This window comes from Rhinopithecus roxellana, chromosome 19 (genome assembly GCF_007565055.1).
Source record: "Rhinopithecus roxellana isolate Shanxi Qingling chromosome 19, ASM756505v1, whole genome shotgun sequence".
In the NCBI taxonomy this organism is placed as follows: Eukaryota; Metazoa; Chordata; class Mammalia; order Primates; family Cercopithecidae; genus Rhinopithecus; species Rhinopithecus roxellana.
The window spans coordinates 36555936-36575839 of NC_044567.1; the positions used below are offsets into that span (position 1 = coordinate 36555936).

At 40.8% G+C, this 19904-nt stretch overlaps 1 protein-coding gene across 4 annotated transcripts in view; it reads left to right on the plus strand.

Moving 5' to 3' along the window:
• The window catches only part of LOC104667954 (protoheme IX farnesyltransferase, mitochondrial), a 137953-nt gene that overhangs the window by 108118 nt on the left and 9931 nt on the right, over window positions 1-19904 (plus strand). For 3 of the 4 annotated variants that reach the window (XR_004055052.1, XM_010370565.2, XM_030923516.1), the window contains exon 6: window positions 13530-13762. Coding sequence is in view for 3 of the 4 variants with exons in the window: in XM_010370565.2 (XP_010368867.1) it covers window positions 13530-13762 (233 nt within the window). In the remaining variant the exon portion in view is untranslated. Of the gene's footprint in view, window positions 1-13529; window positions 13763-13980; window positions 14552-19904 lie in introns of those variants that run through there. The other variant, XM_030923517.1, reaches the window with a different exon arrangement.

Below are 19904 nucleotides of genomic sequence, written 5' to 3' on the forward strand. Positions count from 1 at the left end.
AGCCTTAACCCTTAGGTCCTCCAGCTGAGTTCCCTATCCCAATTCCAAATCTTTATGAGAGAAAATTTGATGACTCCAGCGTGGGCCTGATAGTTCCTCCCTGGTCCATTTCCCTGGGACAAAGGAAAGGGTTATGAGGACAATTAAGCATTAGGGATGGGAATGGGAGGACAGAAGTACCAAAGGCAACATGAGGGATCCAGGGCAGCTTCCACAGGACTTTACGTGGCACTAGATGTGTATCTCAAGCTATGATTCTGCTTTGTAACTTTCTAGCTGTAATCCACCTCCCCAACTTTCAACACACACGTTACGTCAGATTCTTTCTGTGTGTTATAATTAAAGCCAAAAAGATTCTTAATATTTACCAAGTCTTATATTTTGCTTCAGAGATGTGTTTCCTAGTTCCATTAAAATTGGAGTTTCTGTTCATATTCTCCTTGTTTTCAGAGAAGACAGAGAGATAGACACCTTTAATCTACCATCTCTTATCAAACCTGAGGTCCTTCAGACTTACATTTTTGAGGTATCCTACACATTTTTTTAGTGATATCCTTTTTGCTGGTCTATCCTAATTTAATCTTTCTTAAGGGTGTCAAGGCCTACTGTTTCTTTTAAATATTTCGGAATCAAATAATTATTTTCTTCAATTCATCAAGAATGTATTGATCACCTGTAATGTACAAGCACTGTCAGTTTTATTTTTATAATGCTCAAAGCTTTATAATCTGGGTGAACAACCTAGCCACATGTATAAAATGCTTAACAGACAGCATAAGGCAGCCCAGAAATATGTGTTGAATGAAATGAATAGAACGGTACAAACAAGAATTTCTCTGGAAAGTCAGACAAAGAAGAAGGACAGAGTGGACAGTGAAAGCTTCCTGCAGGCGGGGCCAGGACCGGGCCTTTCTTCTTGTTATTTCAGAGACATCTGTATTTTGATTATGTCTCTTTTGAATTATCTGTTTTCCAGCTTGGTGACGCTGACAGGGAAATAATACATGTCAGCATTAGTTTTTCCAACTTAATGGGTCAGATGAGAGTGATCCATAACATGTAAGCTTTAGGTGTGGGCTGTAAGCAGGAGAGATTGCACGATAAGAGCAGAGCAAAAGGTTATTTAGAGAGGATAAATTAAAACACTTGGAATCGGGGTCAGTCAATACCTGGTTTTGAAATGAATGATGAAAATGGAGTTTTAGAAATGAAATGAATGGATTGTTTAGTTGGCATTATTAACTTAAAGAACAGGGTTTAGCTTAAGTATTATAGGGCTTTACAGGAGACATTTTTCAAATTTACTGAGGGTTTTACCAGTAAGCACTTAAGCAAATGTAAACATTTTGTGGGCTGCAGGGGAGCTGTGGATATTATTCATCAGCCAGGCACACTAGTCTAGTAGACGGGTACCCAGCCAGGCCAAAGCTCTGCAGAGTTTCTAAGGATTGTTATGATTACTCTCTTGGTGTGTATATATTGCTAATGTAATAAGAACATAAACATTTTACAAGTATAGAAATTTCTTTTTTTTTTTTTTTTTTTTTTTAGTGTTAACCAGTGAAGTGGCAGGAGGAACAAATTTGGCCTCAAATTAATAATAGTGGTGTTAATGTAGAGAACTTACCCTTAAAATAAAACTACTCTCTATTAACCATGCTATGAAGAGTTCACAAAAACTTTTTGTACATACTGTCATGCTTAGTCATTACAAAGGTTGAACAAGAGGAACGCTGCTGGGATTTTCCGAAAGTTACACTCCTTTCTCTCATCATGAGAAAAAAGAAAGCATTTATGACTATTTTGAAGCATTGTGAGTTGTGACAGTATTCCTAGGGATGAAGGATTCTTCTGTTCTCATCTCCCTTTTTATAACCAGAAAATACCCAGATATTCTAATAAATATGAATATGAAGAGTTAACTGTCATAGTAACTTAGTCTATCACTTGTAGCCAATTAAAACATATGTTTTAGGAGCAAATATCTTTTACTAATAATCTAGGATCATTTTACCTAATGTCCCTTGACTTTGATTCCTCTCTTTTCACATAAGATGATATGAAAAGATAGGATACAATCAAATGCTGTTTTCATTGGTTGGTGTTCCATGAGTAGAAGTCTTACGATAGTGTTCTCTCTTTTGCATGGTTTGTAAAGGTTCATTTGGGCACCATTCTTAAGTACAGAGAATATAAAGATGAATAGTGCAGAGTCACTGCACTAAAAAAAATACGGCATAATGGGATGGGCAGGCACGGCAGCAGCTCATGTTAGTATAAGGACTAAGAAGTGCTGTGAGAACTCAGGGACAGACATGGAGACCAACCATGGGGAGGGGCTCAGGAAGGTGAGAACAGAGATAGAAAATTTCCTTGGAGGAGTGTTTTGATGTCTAAGCTGAGTCTTAGAGGATGAGTAAGAGATGGCCATACTAAAAGATAGAAATGTTTCAGGGGGCAAGGGGGTCAATTCTAGGGCAAAGGAGCTAGATGCACAGTTAATTAGATACCTTCACAGAACAGATCAGAGATGGCAAAATGATGGCCAACACACCAAATCCCAAAGAGGCAATTTTTTGTTTGGCCTGCTGTGCCAACCTGGTCCTTGTAGATGTCTGCGTTTGTAAACACGGTCCCTGGCCAAAGGTCCTGGTCCCGAGGGGCAGGTAAGGAGAGGGAGTCAGAGGTCAGCACCTGTACCTCCGGGTAGCTGCACATGCATGCAGCTCCCAGTCTCCAAAGCAGCAGAGATGGATAGTTTTATTTCCCAGCTTCATTCTTTGTAAATTTCAAAGACTCTTTAAAATTTATGGACCCTATTTTGTGCAGGTGAACAAAGGTATTTTTTTAATAGAGTCCTATAAATTAAAAATAAGGAGGCAGATCAGAGCATTCAACTATCTGGCTCAGTCAGGACAAAGGAAAAGTATGTCTCTCTCCTGTGGCAGGCATTGGATGTTATGGAATCCAGGAGCAATGGAGGGATTCAGTAGGTGGTCTCTGCCCTCAAGGAATTGGAAAAACAGACGAAGAGATTGGACTACTGTGCTGGAAACCCTGATTTTCATGGCTGGGACAGTAGGAATCACTTCTCCTTAAAAATCCCAGAGTCTTTGTACAAATTACCCTTAATTTAAGCTGAATTGGTATAGCATAATTCAGGGGTCACCACGTGCTCCCCTCTGAATTAGAAGGCTGAATCTCAATGGTCAGCAATGGGGAAGATTCATTTTGGTCTTTTTTTTCTTTTTTTTTTTTTTTTTAATAGGCAGTCTTTCTTCTCTTCCTTCTAGGTTAATAAGATTCTTTCAGTCCGCTTTCAAAACTCATACCGCGTAGATCTGGTTTGTCTTCTTCCTTGAAAAAAAATTGTTAATATAATACCACAATCTCTGAGCCAAACATCATGTTGCATGCCTATAATCGCAGCTACTCGGGAGGCTGAGGTGGGAGAATCACTTCTCACCAAGCGTTTGAGCATTTTTTAGAGATGGGACCCCATTTCTTAAATAAATAAATAAATAAAAAGGTGTCCGTGTGTGTGAAACCACAGTCTCCATGTTCTGAATATAATTATGCCAAATATATTTTCTTACATTCCTCGCATTTCTTTTAAACGTTTTAAAATTGACTTTGCTTTTAAAATAGGTTTTGTTTTCTCATTTTCTTCACAATTTCCTTAAGTTCTGAATTTACATCAGTCGTCTGCCACTCTACAGTATCTATAACTTGAGACATGTTCAGAAATAGAAAACTCCTAAATAAGATTCTGGGGAGACATTTTCAAAACTGTTTTCTGTAGAGACTTTCTCCAGAAACTCATTTCCAAGCTCCAATGTGGGATTTATGCAGGAAATTAAAGTTAAATTGTCTTGGTTTGATTAAGGTTTTGCATTTTCTTTTGTTTTTGAAGAAAGGATATTTTATTTTGTAATTTCAAAATCATTTATTCTGGAGGAATGACCAAGAAGTATGAAATTAATTTTTGTCTAAACTAATTACCTGCAGAGCTGCTCAAACTATAAAGCTTTCTTGACTTAACATTTCATAGGCTTCTCTGAGACATTGCTTAACAGAAAGGCCACGTTTTTCAGGAAGTTATTTAAAAGTCAGGTAATTTAAATTACATTTATTAAGTGCAATACATAGGCACCAAATTAAAGCTTCTTTCTCTCTTATTTGTTCTTAATTTCTGTAGAAAATTATACTTTCGTAGAGCTATGTAAGGGCTGATGTTTAGTAAACAAAACAGTGTTATATTTAAATAGGAGAAAAAAATAATTCATAGAAATGTGTGGACCAATTTTTCCCCACTCTCAATCCATCAGTTTCTTTTCTACAGTAGCCTTGGGCAGGAAAGGCAGAAGTAGAAAAATCCCAAGCATTGATGTTCAGTAGAAAGATATCTTAATTTAAAATGTAATTCAGTTTTGTATATAAGTTTTGAAACAAATCATCATTCAACCCTCAGCATGAACCATGAACCTATTTGCATGCATGAGTGAATGAATATAAAAGAATTTTTTTGTTCAAGAAAATTACTGTCTTTTTCTGCCCACCCCCTATCAAATAGTGCTGTTTTTCTTATTCATACATTTATTTTGTGTTGTTGAAAATTAAAACTTTTTTGCAATATTATCACACCCTGTTCAACTCTATTTCAGACTGTTCCTATATAAATTCAATCCAGCAAGAATCACTCACAGAGATATTAATTCCTCTGTTCTTAATAAAAGGCCATTACAGCTACCAGTGCAGTGGTGCAAGAGCACCAACATTTAAAAAACATGTTTTGTATGTGATCAATCTAGCTTTTCAATATACCACGGTTTGTAATTTGGTATAATAAAATTAAATTCTAAATAAAATTAAAATTGAAGATAAAAATAGTGGTATATTCATAAGGCTTTATAAGTCTGACAAAATAAATCAGGGGAAACAATTTATGGCAAGTTCATCAGCCCCTCCCTCCAACTCCATTTACATAGGTCCTTCCTATTTAAATTATTCTGTCTTATTTCAGCTGTTCTTTCTTGTAGCTGATTTTACAATTGGAGAGTTCATAGTACTTACATGTATTTGTTTAAGGTCTGTCTTCCTTTCTAGACTAAACTCTTCTTGTTTTGTTCACTGCTGTATAGCCACACTTAGCATAGTGACTGACTCTCTAGGCAATGAGAAATTTTAATGAATGAATGAATGAACAAGTCAACACTATATGCTCATTTAACAAGCACTTTTTAAGTGCTTTATTTACATCATTGTATTTAATTCTTAAGACAACTCTATAAAGTACCTCCCATCTTACAGATGAAGAATCTAAGGCCAACAGATGAAATAATTTGCTAAAGATCACACGGCTAAACAAGTCGAAACCCGCCTTCCCTATTGTCTTTTTATTGAGCCTTTTTACCTAAGCAAGTTTGCCTTGAGTTTCAGTCTTGTCACTGAAAGAGCCCTGCTACACCCTTTCAGTTGAGGAAACCAAGGACCAGAGAGGTTAAATAAGTTGCCCACTTTTAAATAACTAGTTAACATCAGAGTCAGACCTAGAATGCAGACCACCTGATCCTACTCAGCATGCTTAGTTATGCCAACATGAGGAAACCAGAATATAACACTAATAATAAAAAGTATTAAAGTATTTTAAAAACATATTTCCTATGAAAAATCCCAACAGATGGAATAGTAGAGTGAGTACAGTGGACCCTCAACATACTCGTGGCCCAGAATCAACAATTATCAAGACTTTTACTACACTTGCTTTATCTTGCCCTTTAAGTACTTTTAATGATCAAAACACTTGTAACTGTATGATTAAATTAAAACAAAGTAGATAGTGCAGGCAAGTCAGAAGTCTAAGGATATATCCAAAGTTCCTCTGCTAATTGATAACAGAGCTAGTTCACAGCCCTCTGTTCTTCCACTGGAACATGCCAAGAGGCATGTAATGAAAGACAGCTGAAAGTGGGTGACCTAACCAGGCCTGCCACAGTCGGCACTGGAGTGGAGCGGTTTATGTTGACTCAGCATATGTAGCTTGGTCAGATGGGGACCAGCATCACATTTGTAATGGTATAGTAGTTATCAAATCTCAGAGAGCTTCTAGACCACAGGGATTCCTAACAAGTTCCCAGGTGATGCTGATGGTCCAGGAGCCACACTTAGAATCATGATGTGGAGGATCTACCCGGAAATTCCAATGAGGCCTTCTTTCCTAAGGTAACTGAGCCCAGAGATGCCAAAGGAGGCCAGTTTAGCCTTTCTCCTCCTCATCTTGCTTCTAGAAACCAGATGTCAGGGTAACACTTGAACTGGAAGCAAACTGCTAAGGAATTTAAATGATAAAAAGGAGTAAAATGACTAATAAAAAAGAAACATATTTCACAAAAAATTTAAATATTGAATAAATTATGAAAGGAGAAAACTCAGGTGTGTATGTGTGTGTGTGTGTATGTGGGTGTGTGCATGTGTGTGTCTCCAGGCTTGGGATGCTGTCGAAAATTCCGTCTAGGAATGGGAAGAGCAGATGGTTTTTGTTTGTTTGTTTTATCAAAGGCTAAATGATATGATTAGGAGAAAAAGTATATAGAATAATTGACCTAAAATAACAAGAAATGAGTCCTTGACATAATAGTGTTTGAGATCTCTGAGATTTAACTCTGACCACATTTTATGAGCACTAAGGCAGAAAATCATAGTTGTGTTTAACTGAGATGAAAAATGAACACTCTTTTCTAACCCTTTTCTATCTAAAAGATAGATCTCTTGATTAAAACAGCTAAACTTCAACAACCTGAATATAACCATGATATTTAAAGATTTCATGGTAAATCAAACTTAATAACCCATATATCATTTGATATATTCTTTCTTTATTCCAAAACCATTATTATTGCTTGTCCTCTTTCTACATACAGTTCCAAAGAGAGTCCTTTACTCTTTTTTTACTGATGTCTCATTGTATACAAATATTCTAAAGAAAATCCTGTAGTTACCCCTTTATTTAACTTTTTTCCTCTGCCTTATTTCAAATAAGAGTTCAAGTAACTTGCAAAGATATGTAAAATGTGACAAAATAGTCCAGAAAAAGAAGACTAAGGAGAGACAAAGTGGAGCCAAGAATAATAGAACTAAAAGTGGAAACCACGATCACCCTCGTGTCATTAGACCAAAGAGCCATTCAGTGGGAGCGGAGGGCCTGCTCTCTACTGGTCTAATGTGCTCCACCAATGCATTTTAGGAAATCTGGAAGATAGATTAAAGATACAAGCTAGCTGAAGGCTGTTTCTCTCAACGAAGCATTTGATAAAAATTATGTGGTGGTGTGCCCATGATTCTTCTTCCTTTAAAATGCCTAACTTGAGCCTCTCTTGGGAGGTGAATTAAACAAATGCTTGTCTCTCTTTGCTGACTTTCACATGGCAGGCAGAGTAATCCTTCTAAAAAGCAGATCCGATCATTTTCTTCTCATTTTTAAAAACTAGACTTCACTGAGTCTGCATTTGCCCAGAGGTCTCTGTATGTGGCCTTCCTAATTTCTGTGTTCCCTTGACACCTCCCACCCTCATTCTGCTCTCCAGATAGGTGGAACATAAACTTGCCATTCTTCTCCCCTTTGGCCCTCTCACACGCCGTTCCCACTGCCTGCAACTCTCCTCTCCACCCTTTCCGCCCATCTCCCACCCATCCATCAGGTCTCAGTTTAAACATCACTTCTTCCTAGAAACGCACCCTGTCCACCACCCAGCATAAACTAGGTTAGGTGTCGCTGACTGCCCTGTGTTCCACTTGCTGTGCCACACGTGCTTGCCTTTGCCCACTGAACTGACCACCGCTACAGCATCAGTCCCCCAGGACAAGGACCACACCTGTCTTGCTCACCATATTATATCCAGTTGTTTTGATTTCAGGGAATGCAGTATTAGGCTATTTGCATAATGGAGTAAACTGAAGGTGCTTTTAAGCCCACAGGAGGCTACTCCCAGGTGATGGCATCCCAACTCAAGACTCTGGCCACCCCAGGCCCTCAGCAGATCCAGGAAAGAAGAGGCTCAGCAAGTTGTATTATACCAGTGTGCCCCACATACAGTTGGGAGACTCTGGGTTACACTGATGAGCCAACAAATGAGCCTGAGTATAGATCCTGTTTCCAAGTTATTTTACTTGCCTTGAGTCTCAGTTTCTCATTGCTGAAATGAGGTAATGCTATCTCAGTAAACTTGTCTTATTTGTTAATTTTAAGGTTTTTTTTTTTAAGAAACTCAATACTGTTTTTTAATCCTATTGGCAAATTTTATTTTTTGTTTTGGTTTGTTTTTAATGCCACACCTAGTGTTGATACAGGTTCTAGGAGATGGTGCTCTCACATAGTGCTGGTGGGAGTGTAAACTTGTGTGCAAACTCCCTGGAGTACAGCCTGGCAGTACATGTCAGAATCCCTACAACATGTGCATATCATCTGACTTCGCAGTTTCACATCTAGGAATTTATCTTCAGAATTTCTCCTAACCAGAGCTGTGAACAAAAGTCCATCCATAAGATATTTATCCCAGCATCCTTTTTGATTTTTAAAAATGGAAAAAGACTGAACGTCTAAAAAAAAAAGTATATTGGTTGAATTAATTGTGGTGTATCCAAAGAATAAGCCACTATGTGTTATAAATATTAATGATGATGATTAAAATATATATTTAATAGCCTGGGGAAATTATTAAGATATATTGAAATGAATCAGGGAATAAAACCACAATTTAGCATATTCTCAATTTTTTTAAGTAGTTATATCATTGGAAAAAGGCTGGAAAGATATCAACTAGTATGTTTCTCTGAATAACTCATTAAGAATTTCTTCTTTGTGATTTTCTAGAGTTGCCAATTATCTGAATTGGATGTATATCACTTTTGTTATAAATGTTTTAGGAAAAATGAAACATAAGAGGAAAATAAATTTCACACAGTTTGCAATTGGAATATCTTTGCCCATAACACAAGAAAGCTCTGAAGTGCACCGATTCAGGGCTCCTCATGCCAGGAGGGGATGGGTTCCTTCAGGTCCCTGGATGCTGAGAGTAATCATGGCATCCTGGGTAAATAGCTTCATTTTCATTTGCATGGCCTGTCAACCTAACCAGTTCTCATTCATGGCCTTGTGCACATTGATATAAATACCCAAATTGAGCCACATCATTTTCTGTGATTTTAACAAAGGTCAGAAACTAAACTTTACATAAAATGGCCTATCTCAATAAATTAAATTCATGTGTGCTTTTCTAAAAGGGCTTTTCATAACACTAATACCTTTGAATCCAACTGGCTTCCACAGAACTTGGAGAAGGAATAAACAACCTTCTTCAATTTTTTTTTTTTAACACAAGGGCCAATTCACGAAAAATGAAATGTTTTATCAGCCACCACATTTTTCTGTCTCCCAAAATAAAGCTAGTTTTTTAGAGTCTCATAGGAAAAAAAAAAAAAAATCTGTTCTTATAAGCTATAAATTACCTTATTGGAAGAACAACATTATAATATGTGTACTGCTTTTTAGACATTTCAGTTTCCTTTCTGGGTATATGGGAGACGTAACAACACAGAGGTATCTTTGTAATCTTTCATCTGGAAATTAATATTGTGTGCCGTGTTGGGAAGGTAGATGGTCCCAGGTAATATGCTGTATGAGGGAACTTCAAAAAGTTTATGGAAAAAAATAGAATTAAAAGATTAAAATTAAAAAGAAAAAAAAAACTTATTTCTCAACCGAATCTCCATCAAGGTCAAGACACTTTCGTAAGCAATGATACCAGCCATTTAGTCTATCTGTAAAGAACTCAGAGTCCTGGGAATTTAACCATGTCAAAGCATTCTTGTTTACCTTATTAGCCAAAGAGAAATGGATTCCCTTTAAAGACTTTTTAAGATTAGGAAACAAAAAGAAGGCAGAAGGAGCCAAATCAGGACGGTGAAGTGATGCTTAATGATTTCCCATCCAAATGCTCACAAGGTTGCCCGTGTTTGATGAGAGGAATGAGCAGGAACATTGTGGTGGAGAAGGACTCTCTGGGGAAGCCTTCCCAGCCCTTTTTCTGCTAAAGCCTTGCTAATTTTTTTCAAAACACTCTCATAATAGGTAGATGTTATTGCTCTGTAGCCCTCTGGAAAGGAACCAAGCAAAGTGCTTTCAGCATCCCAGAACACTATGGCCATGAGCTTTGCTCTTGATCTGTCTGCTTTTTCTTTGACTGAACCACTGGCACCTCTTGGTAGCCATTGCTTTGATTGTCTTTGTGTTCACCATTGTAGTGGTAAAGCCATGTTTCACCTCCTGTTATATATTCATTTTCTTTTTTTTGACGGAGTCTCACTCAGTCGCCCAGGCTGGAGTGCAGTGGTGCAATCTCAGCTCACTGCAAGCTCCGCCTCCCAGGTTCACGCCATTCTCCTGCCTCAGTCTCCCAAGTAGCTGGGACTACAGGCGCCCGCCACCATGCCCAGCTAATTTTTTGCATTTTTAGTAGAGACAGGGTTTCACCATGTTAGCCAGGATGGTCTCGATCTCCTGACCTTGTGATCTGTCCGCCTCGGCCTCCCAAAGTGCTGGGATTACAGGTGTGAGCCACTGCGCCCAGCTCTTCTTTTTTTTTTTTCCAAAGAAATGCTTCAGGATCTTGATCCCATTTGTTTAAAATTTCCATTGAAAGCCCTGCTCTTGTCTGCAGCCAATCTGGGTGCAACGGTTTTGGCACCCACTGAGTGGAAAGTTAGCTCAGCTTTAATTTTTCCATCAGAATTGTGTGAGCTATACCAACTGAGATGTCTATGGTATTGGTGGTTGTTTCTACTGTTAACCGTTGGTCCACTTAAATTAGGGCATGACAAAGATTCATTTTTTCCTCACAAATTGATGTGGATGGTTTGCAGCTGTGGACTTTAATCTTCAGCATCATCTGTTCTTAAACAAGTTATCCATTTGTAAACTGCTGATCTGCGGGGGCATTGTCCCCATAAACTTCTTGTAAAGAGTCAATGATTTCACTGTTCTTCCGTCCAAACGTTAGCATAAATTTGATATTTGTTCTTGCTTCTGTTTTAGCAGAATTCATGTTGCTTTGATAAGGGCTCTTTTCAAACTGATGTCTTACCCTTCTTAGTGCCTCAAACTAGATCCTGTTCAGACATGTTATAACAAGTTAGTATGAGTTTGTTTTGGTGCAAAAAATTTTTGAAATCCATGCATAGTCTTTTCATAGTATGCATTTTCCATGAACTTTTTGAAGTCCCCTTGTTTATCTCCACCTTAGAAAAATGTGTTTTAGCAGTTGGTGAGGGATACAGTTGAGGAACAAATAGGAAACTGAGGGATGGAAGAGATAGAGACAAGGAATGCATGTGGTCCACTCCATCAGGATGCTTGGCTTTGAAGAGTGTTGAAGCAAGAGGGGTATTACCTTGGGGGAAATATGAAGAAAGTAATTTATTTGATGCTGGAGGTTAATAGACAGTAGAGATAAAAGATAAAAGACAGATTAGGGAGGAGATTAAATAAAAACAGTTTGATCTTTAAAAGGAGTGAAGACAGCCTCTTCTGAAATGGGAGAAAGGAAGTAAATCTGAGGGCATTTGTCACTGTTATATAAGAGGGAAGGGCATCTGTTAAGGCATCTTGGGAGCTAGAGTGAACCTGGAGCCTTGAGAAGGCAGGAGAGGAGTTAAAATAGCCACTATAAGGAACGAAAATGGAAATCAGCCCTGGCCAAGCACCCACACTGTTAAGTCATTCCCTTGAAATGGGGCCAGTTAGTATGAGTGTAGGGCTTTCCCAGCAGGAGCGGGGACAGTAGGTTATTGAGCAGATCCAGGGTGGGAATGTTGGATGGAAAAGGCAGAGTGGATTATTGAGGGTACCTGAGTGAGTGTTGTGGAAGTAACTGACCACAGGGTTCAGAAGAGATGGCCCAGGAACAGGTGGGTGGAAATGCCCCCTCAGGGCAGAACATGCACTCAGAAGTCTCTCAGCTGTAATTTGTGGTTCTTCTGTCACAAGCACCTTGACAGCAACACAGCCCTTGTATTTTCTCATTTTTCCATGAAAATTCCCATTCTGTTGGTTCACTCTTTGGGCACAGTGGCTGCAGGCCTGGTAGGAAAGAGTCAGGCCTGGCCCCCATAGCAGAGTGGTAGAGTGGTGGCCAGAATTCTCCATCAAGTCACTTCTAGTTTTCATATTCTGTTGCCCTGACTTCATTCAGTACTGTAGTTCCAGCTGCTGGGCTCTCCCCTGACTCCCTCCCAGCTGAATTCTAACTCGTCATAATTCTACAAGTTAGTCTTTTTCCTGGAGGGGCCGTCTCATAGATACCGGCCTTCTCTCCTGCCATGGGAACACTGCAGCCCTGTGCACAGAAGGGTATCATCTCACATGTGTGCACGTAGGGTAAAGACTGCCTCTTTAGGGAATTGGCTGTTTTTAAAACCAGAGCACCCTAGAAGCTGCACACTGGTGACTCTTGCTTGCCAAGAAGCGCGTTGTGGAATCTGTAATCCAGCAGGGTCACTGAACACTACACAAACATACCTTATTCAGAAGTGGAATTATGGCTTCTGCTAGGAGAAGGCAGGCTTGAGTAACCTCCTTAGGTTTCTCAAGAAAGAATAAATAAACATGCATATAAGCAGGAACTAGTAGATCCAATTTATCTAGACTCTCAAAAAGCCTTTCACAAGATTCCATACAAAGTCTACTTTTAGAAGTTGGCTCTTTTGAGAAACAGGCTTATAATAATCATTATCGTTGTAGAGTTTTAGATGATGGGTTTCATTTACATAAATAGCATTGTGCAACCTCCCCTTGAATATCCCGTGTCCATATATTCACATTACGGCACCGGTACTACACAACGGCCACCTGGTGTTTACTGTTATCGGGAACCGGTAATGCTGAGCCTGTAATTCATTACAGACATTGTAATGATGGCAGTCAGAGGCTCACCATTGTTACTCATGATCACTAATTAAGTGATGTTATAATAAAGTATAGATACTGGGGGAGAACTGCTTCCAGAATTCAGGTTCTGTTTTCTGCTCAAATCTTCCAATATTGTGTTTCAAGTGGTTTGCTCGTGACTAAATATAAAATGGAACGCTGTGCAGAGGAGGCATTGTCTCAGTCAGGCTTCAGCCCTGGGAGGAAGAGAGGATCATTTCTCTTGTAGAGAGGAGTAAGTGAAACCTAGCTGTCTTATAGCCAGGAAGGGACAGAACCTATATGAATCCAGAACACTCTAACCCTGAGTCTCTTAACCACTTTACACTTAGCTAGCAAAATCAAGAAGAACAGCCAGAGCTCCCACAAACATATTCTGTCTTATTGTAAGTTTGTTTCATAAAGAGGAGTCCCCATATCCAGGAATAACCCAGATCAGTACTGCCTCTACTGGATGGGTGGATTATTTGCACTTTGTCAGTGCCGATTCTAGGTAGTGTGATTGAGTTGTGTCGGAGATGATCACTCCATGTTCTCTGCTCTTTTCCAGCCCGTTGCTAGCTGTGTCCTTTGCCACTTGTTGTGCTGTTCCAGGAGTTGCCATTCTGACCTGGGGGGTGAATCCACTCACAGGAGCCCTGGGGCTCTTCAATATTTTTCTGTATACCTGCTGCTACACACCACTGAAGAGGATCAGCATTGTCAACACATGGGTCGGAGCCGTGGTTGGGGCCATCCCGCCTGTCATGGGCTGGACAGCGGCCACGGGTAGCCTCGATGCTGGTAAGTGTTCCGTGGTGTGGAGTCTCACATGAGCACACTCTGGTCAAGGAGGCATTTCCTCCCCGAGCTGTCGCACTTGGTGCGGTTCCACTTCATCCCACACTAATTCTTTTGGCAAATGTGCTGATGCCGCAGACTGAAATTCTGTGGACGCAAAGTAAAGGGAGACCATGTCATCGTGGCTGGTGGGTGGACATGACATACACTTTCCCTTGTAGGGAATGACTGGGAGAAAACAAAAGGAAGAGTGCTGTCTGCCTGTGACTACAGGTGGATGAAGAAAGTACTTGAAGCCACTATGAAAGTCACAAACCAGGCTAGGACTAACCAATTCGTGGGATGGGAAGAAGGTATCTGGATCCGACCTCTAGTCTCCCATCAAAGGGGTGTCATCTCACGAGCCAGCCTCTTGTGTTCTCCTCTTATGAAAGGGCAGATTATTTTCATTAGTTTCTAATTTATTTTTATGATTTGCTTAAATTGTTCATACTGTCTACAATAAAACCATTGAAAGATTTCTACATTTTTTTTTTGGTGGTATGTCACAACTAAATTTGTGGGGTGAAAATAGCTCATTTTTACCATCTGTAAGGGAAGCTTCACAGTCTAATTAGTCAAGTAATTAGTGTTTTTGACCGACACTTAGGAAGGAAGTGGTGAGGTTTCCTGCAATATATGTAAGTACATATTTTTCACATGAGAGATCAAAAGGCAGTTGACCATAAACCGTTACCCTGTAAGCCACATTTCTGAAACTTTTCATAAAAGCTCTTACACTCCAATTTGGCAGGCTTACAAATGCGATTACACCTTTACCATGATTGTCTCTTAGAATGGTTTTAATATCCTGTAAAGGTCGGATTTTAATGAATCTACAAATATCATATTCTAAAGCGTATGTGCTTGTGTGTTCTCTGATAAACCTAAAACCAGAGCCCCACCCACGTGGGAGGCAGTGTCAGCAAAGTGGTGGTGAGCAAGGAAGCCAGCAGCGCTGCGTGGATTGGGAGTCTGACCCCACCACTCGTGAGCTGTGCATCCTTCGCGGCTGAACTCAGCCTCTTTCTGCCACTGTCTCCTCATCTCCCACGTGGGGCTAATAGTCTTCTCCCCTCCTGGAGTCATTGTGAGGATGAAACGAGTTGTTATTTGTAAAGTGCTGGACCATGGTGAGGGCTCAATTTGGGACCCGTATGCTGTTGTTATCAATCAGGAGTCCTCCTTCATACAGTGGAGGGACTGGCACAGATCAGGAACTGGAAGATTTTGTTTGGTTTGTAAACTGAGCAATGCAGCCTTGTCCTCTGGGCTGTTATTTTGAAGACTGAGGCGCCTACAGTCCTGGTGGGAAAGAGTGCTGGGGTCCTTTTGTGAGGTTTGCATTGGGAAAGAGAAGCCAGGGTTTAAAGCCCGGGCTTGGCATCCCTAGGCTAGATGACATCTGCGTGTTCACCCTGGTTTGTAGTTGTCCTTCACAGAGCACACCTGCACACCACCAGCCCTCCTGCTCCCAGTCATGTACCTCTTCCTTAGTTCCACCTGGAGATCATCTGACTTGACCCCAACTCCCTGTCCCCCTTAACGCAAGTGTCCTCTTCCCTCTTATTCCCGTCAAACCTTTGTAGTGATTGTGCAGACATTTGAGGTGCAGACCATGAAAGACAGTGCGGAACTGCCTAAGCTGTGCATGGGGAGTATCCCCGTCCTCAAGGGTGTAGCCCCACTTCAGCACTTGGGTTCCTGCACCGAGTCACCTGCCTATCTGATAGAGACACCCCATTCCTGGCAGGAGTGCCTGAACCCTATTCAACTTCCTCAAACCTGGCACAAAGCAACAAGAACCTTCTGAATCTGGGAAGACCCAGACAGGGCCAGAGTCAGAGCCAAGGATTACAGCCTTAGGGACAGGTAGCACAGGAGACTGGTATGGACAGTTCAGTCCCAGGCCATGGAGAACTTGGTCACCACTGTTGTGCAGTGTTGTCCTAGGGCCCAGGTTCTTGCCGAGGGCTAGAGGCCCTTGTCACGCTTCCAGGCAGTTTCTCTCCTGAAGAGAGCCTCAGCATGTGCAGGCTGGAGTTGCCTCCCCGGAGGCTAGAGAAAAAGAACTTTTCAAAAGTCCTCACTTAGGAGTGCACATTCAGGCAAGAGCCCTCATTTGTTTAGGGATAGTCTGGATTTGGCTAAACTGCTAATAGTCATATTTAAAATAAATGTTTTCAATGTTGATTATAGTCTTTCTATAATACAGATTGAATCATTTGTATACAAACTCATTAATGATGGACAGCTAAGGGCAGCTCTTCCCTTGTTTAGGTAGCAGAATGAAAGTACATATTTGTCTTGGAAAACGAGACCCCTTATCTACCTCAGTAGAACCTGGTATAAAACAGAGCAGCCTGAAAGACATGTATAACCACAAAGAGAAGTTCCCTGGGCAGTTTTTGAGGTTGGCTTCTATTACAGTATATCCTTTTACTTTAAATCTTAAAGATACATTGTGGGGCACACAGTAACAACATGACTTATTGCCCCCAGAATCCTAATTAATTGCAGATCAAACCATAGGCTTAAAGCCTTGTCACGATTATACAGAAAGAATACTGCTACTTTATATAATGCTTTAGAATGTATTTGCTTAAGTATTTAAGCAAATACTTAATTGAATGAACAAATCAGTGAATATAGGTACCTTCCATTTTACAGGTGACAGAATCTAAGAGAATGTATTTTTTAAAAGATTTTTATTGCTGGGATTTTAGGAACTGGGTTGAATATGGTTTTATATTGCTTAGTCATCTTCTAGAGCTGTACTGTCTTAAATGGTAGCCACTAGGCTCAAGTGGCTATTTAAATTTAAATTTATACTAAACTTTAAAATTCAGTTACCCAGTCCCATTAGCCATATTTCAAATGCCCAAAGGCACATGTACCTAGTAGCTACACTATCCACAGCACAGATGTAAAACATTTCCATTATTGCAGAATGTTCACTTAGACCGTACTGCCTAGATGGAAAGATTGATGTCCTTATGAATCTATATTTCATCATCCTCACATGAATATGTACTTCAAATAATGAGGCTGTACCTGTGGTCTCTCACTAAAGTCTAAAACAGTGGTTCGCAAACTTCAGTGCACACGATAATTACCTGGAGAGCTTGCTAACACAGAAATTCCCGGGCCCTACCCCTGGAACTTCTGAATTCGGTGGGCTGGTATGGGGTCTGAGAATTTTTATTTCTAACAAGTTTCTAGTTGCTGCTGATGCCCCTGGTCCAGGGACCACAGGTTAAGAACCACCAGTTTGCAGAGATAGAACCAAAAAGAGCTCTAGCCATTAGCATATCTTGAAAATACCTAGAGATTAGGGCATGGGCAGATGGTACTATTTGAGATGTACTAATGATATCATTTATATTATTCACAGAGGGGATATCTCTCATCTGGGTTCTTGTCTTAGGGGACGTATATAGTTATAAAGAGCCCTTCTGAGAAAAAATGGCCGAAAAGGCTTCCCTTCTTCTGTGGTATTGCCAAGCACTTAATCTTTGAGCCCCTAAAGATGGATCACTTTGGATAGCCACCTTTATAAACTGGTCCCCATAATCGCTTCATCATGCAAGTGTCAACTGGGGACCTACTGTTTGCCAGGCATTGAGAGACACAAACATCACTAAAATCCAATGAGTGTCCTCAGGAAATCATGTCTCAGGGTCTTTGGGGAGAGGCAGGCAGGTAATCAAATGACTGAGTGATCTAAGAGCTTTAGCAGGGTATCTTCAGAGGGCTGTGGGCTCTCTTAACTTACCCCAAACTGGTCTCAGATGACTTTGGTGAAGAAAGACTACAGAATTAAGTCATGACCAGTTTACTTAAGGAGGAAGTATGCTTTCCAGGAAGAGGGAAGAGCCTGTACAAAGACTTACAGGCCTGAAAGCCAGTGCACAGTGGGGTGGGGACACGCGCAAGGATGAGCCACCTGCAGAGGAACTCATACTTCATTCCGTGGTGAGAAAGACCCACTGGAGCTTGAGGCAGCATAACAGCAGGGCCATACTTTTAGGATCATTTAACAGTGTGCTGCAGGTTCTCCAAGGTATTGGAAAGTCAGTAAATTGCAGAAGCCTGCCTTTATTGTCCTTCCAATCCTGTGTGCCTCCTCTCACCTCCTACTTCCTCTCCTCCACTTCCTTCTCTCCCTACCCTAGACCTGCCCCCTCCCACACTCTCTTTGCCCTACCTAGTTAATTTAACATTTTGCCTCTTAAGTAGTGAAATGTCAATCTGATCATCCTTTGAAGAAACAGCTTGTTACCACCAGTGACCCTCCAAGTGGGGAAATGGATGAAGGATACATGTTTGAAGGGAGGCAGGTTGCGCTGAACATACTCCCTTATGAGCCAGGACATCAAATACCCAGCACCAACCTTTAGTCACCCAGTCACCTTGACTGTGGATACTTTTGCAAAAGCCCTTCCTGGGGCTCAGTAGATGGTAGTCAAGATGGAGAGGAAGCAGCTGGGCCAAGATTTGAAATGGAAATCCTGCAACCTTATGTATTGAAGGCCCAACTAACCATCTAGTTTGGAGGAGAGATATTTACAGATTGGTAGATATAGAAAACACTGTGCATTCGAGGCAGCCCGTGGGTCACAGTGCTCCACCAAGCAAGGAAATGCAACATGTCGGGAAGTACCTTTTCCCCTTTGTGGTGTCTGGATCATTTTGTGGTTTTTGTGGTGGCTACGAGGTGACATTAAGAATTCCAAGGGGCCTTGAGCCCCGAAGAGATTGTGATGCCTTCTCTCTTCCTGCAAAGACATAAAATATAAAATAACTCTAAGGATGTGCCATGGGATTCTGATTTATTTTTTTTTCCCCACAATACTTTGACTTTTTGAAATATCAGACGGTGTAAAAGAACTTCTAATTGTTCTAGATGCCCGGTGAGAGGTGTGGGTCCCACGCAGGTGTTTGACCTGCCTGCTTCGGGAATCCAGCATGGGGTGAGTGAGGTAAGATGGCGGGGTGAAGAAAATGACACAGATGAGCAGACGGCCGTTGTAAAAGCTAAGCAAACGTGAATTGTTCTTAATGTTTGCGATTTTATAACTGCACAATGAACTGTAAGCAGCTCAGCTTTTCTCCCCATCACAGTGCCAACAGCTTTCAGTCCAGTGCTTGCTACAGAGAGTGCTGTGCTGCAAAGCGCGGGTCTAGCCCAGAGAACACTCCTTGTGGTCATTCTGTGAGGGAAGTCAGGACTCTGCAGTCCCGCTGCTTCTGTGCACAGGAAATAACTTCATTTTACAAAGCCCTTCTGTCTATAAAGGTAATCATTACAATGGGATTTTACTTGTGTCCATTTTCCTCTGAGCCTCAGAGTTAGGCCTTTTCCTCTCACCTGCCTAATTATCTTGTCTTAATTATTTTTTAGTATTCTGCTAATGGCAGAAAACATTAAAAATGCTTCCTAGCTAAAATTCAGGAAAAGCAGAATGAGAGGGTTGCTTTCTGACCCCTGGTCTAGCCAGCTTGTTGTCACAGGAGCTGCAGTACTTGGTTTGATTCTGCACACAGGGAATGGCAATGACAGAAGTGACCTGCTGGAGCCCCAGTGAAGGAGTCCACTCTGAGGAGGTAGCGGAGGGAAGGGACTGCAGATAAGTGCCCAGCCGACATTCCAGCTGCAAGCAGGCCTGGAGCCACACGCATTAGGCCTCTCAGCAGTGTTTATCTCCAGAGACTATTAGTGTATCTCAGAGGCTTTGAGTTAAATCTCCTCCCCCTCCTTCTTGCCAAGGCCCCCTCTTTTCATCACTCCCATATCTTAGAAAGGTTCAGATTCTTTTTCCTGATTTTCCTAAATTTGAATAAATCCCATGTTTTGAGGGTGTATGGATTGGGCCTCCTTAATGACCATCTTGTAGAGTGGATTTGCAGTTGCCTGTGGCTTGTAATTCAAATGTGTGTTAAGCATTAATTATGTCACCCAACATTTAGTTACAAATGAGGACTTAGAAATGGGCTCTTATCAGGAAGTGACATTGGGCAGATGGATGGTTTTAGTAACAAAAAGAGAATGAGATTTTTTACCCTCAGCTGGTAAACTACAAAATGTTCAGTGCTGTTTCGCTTT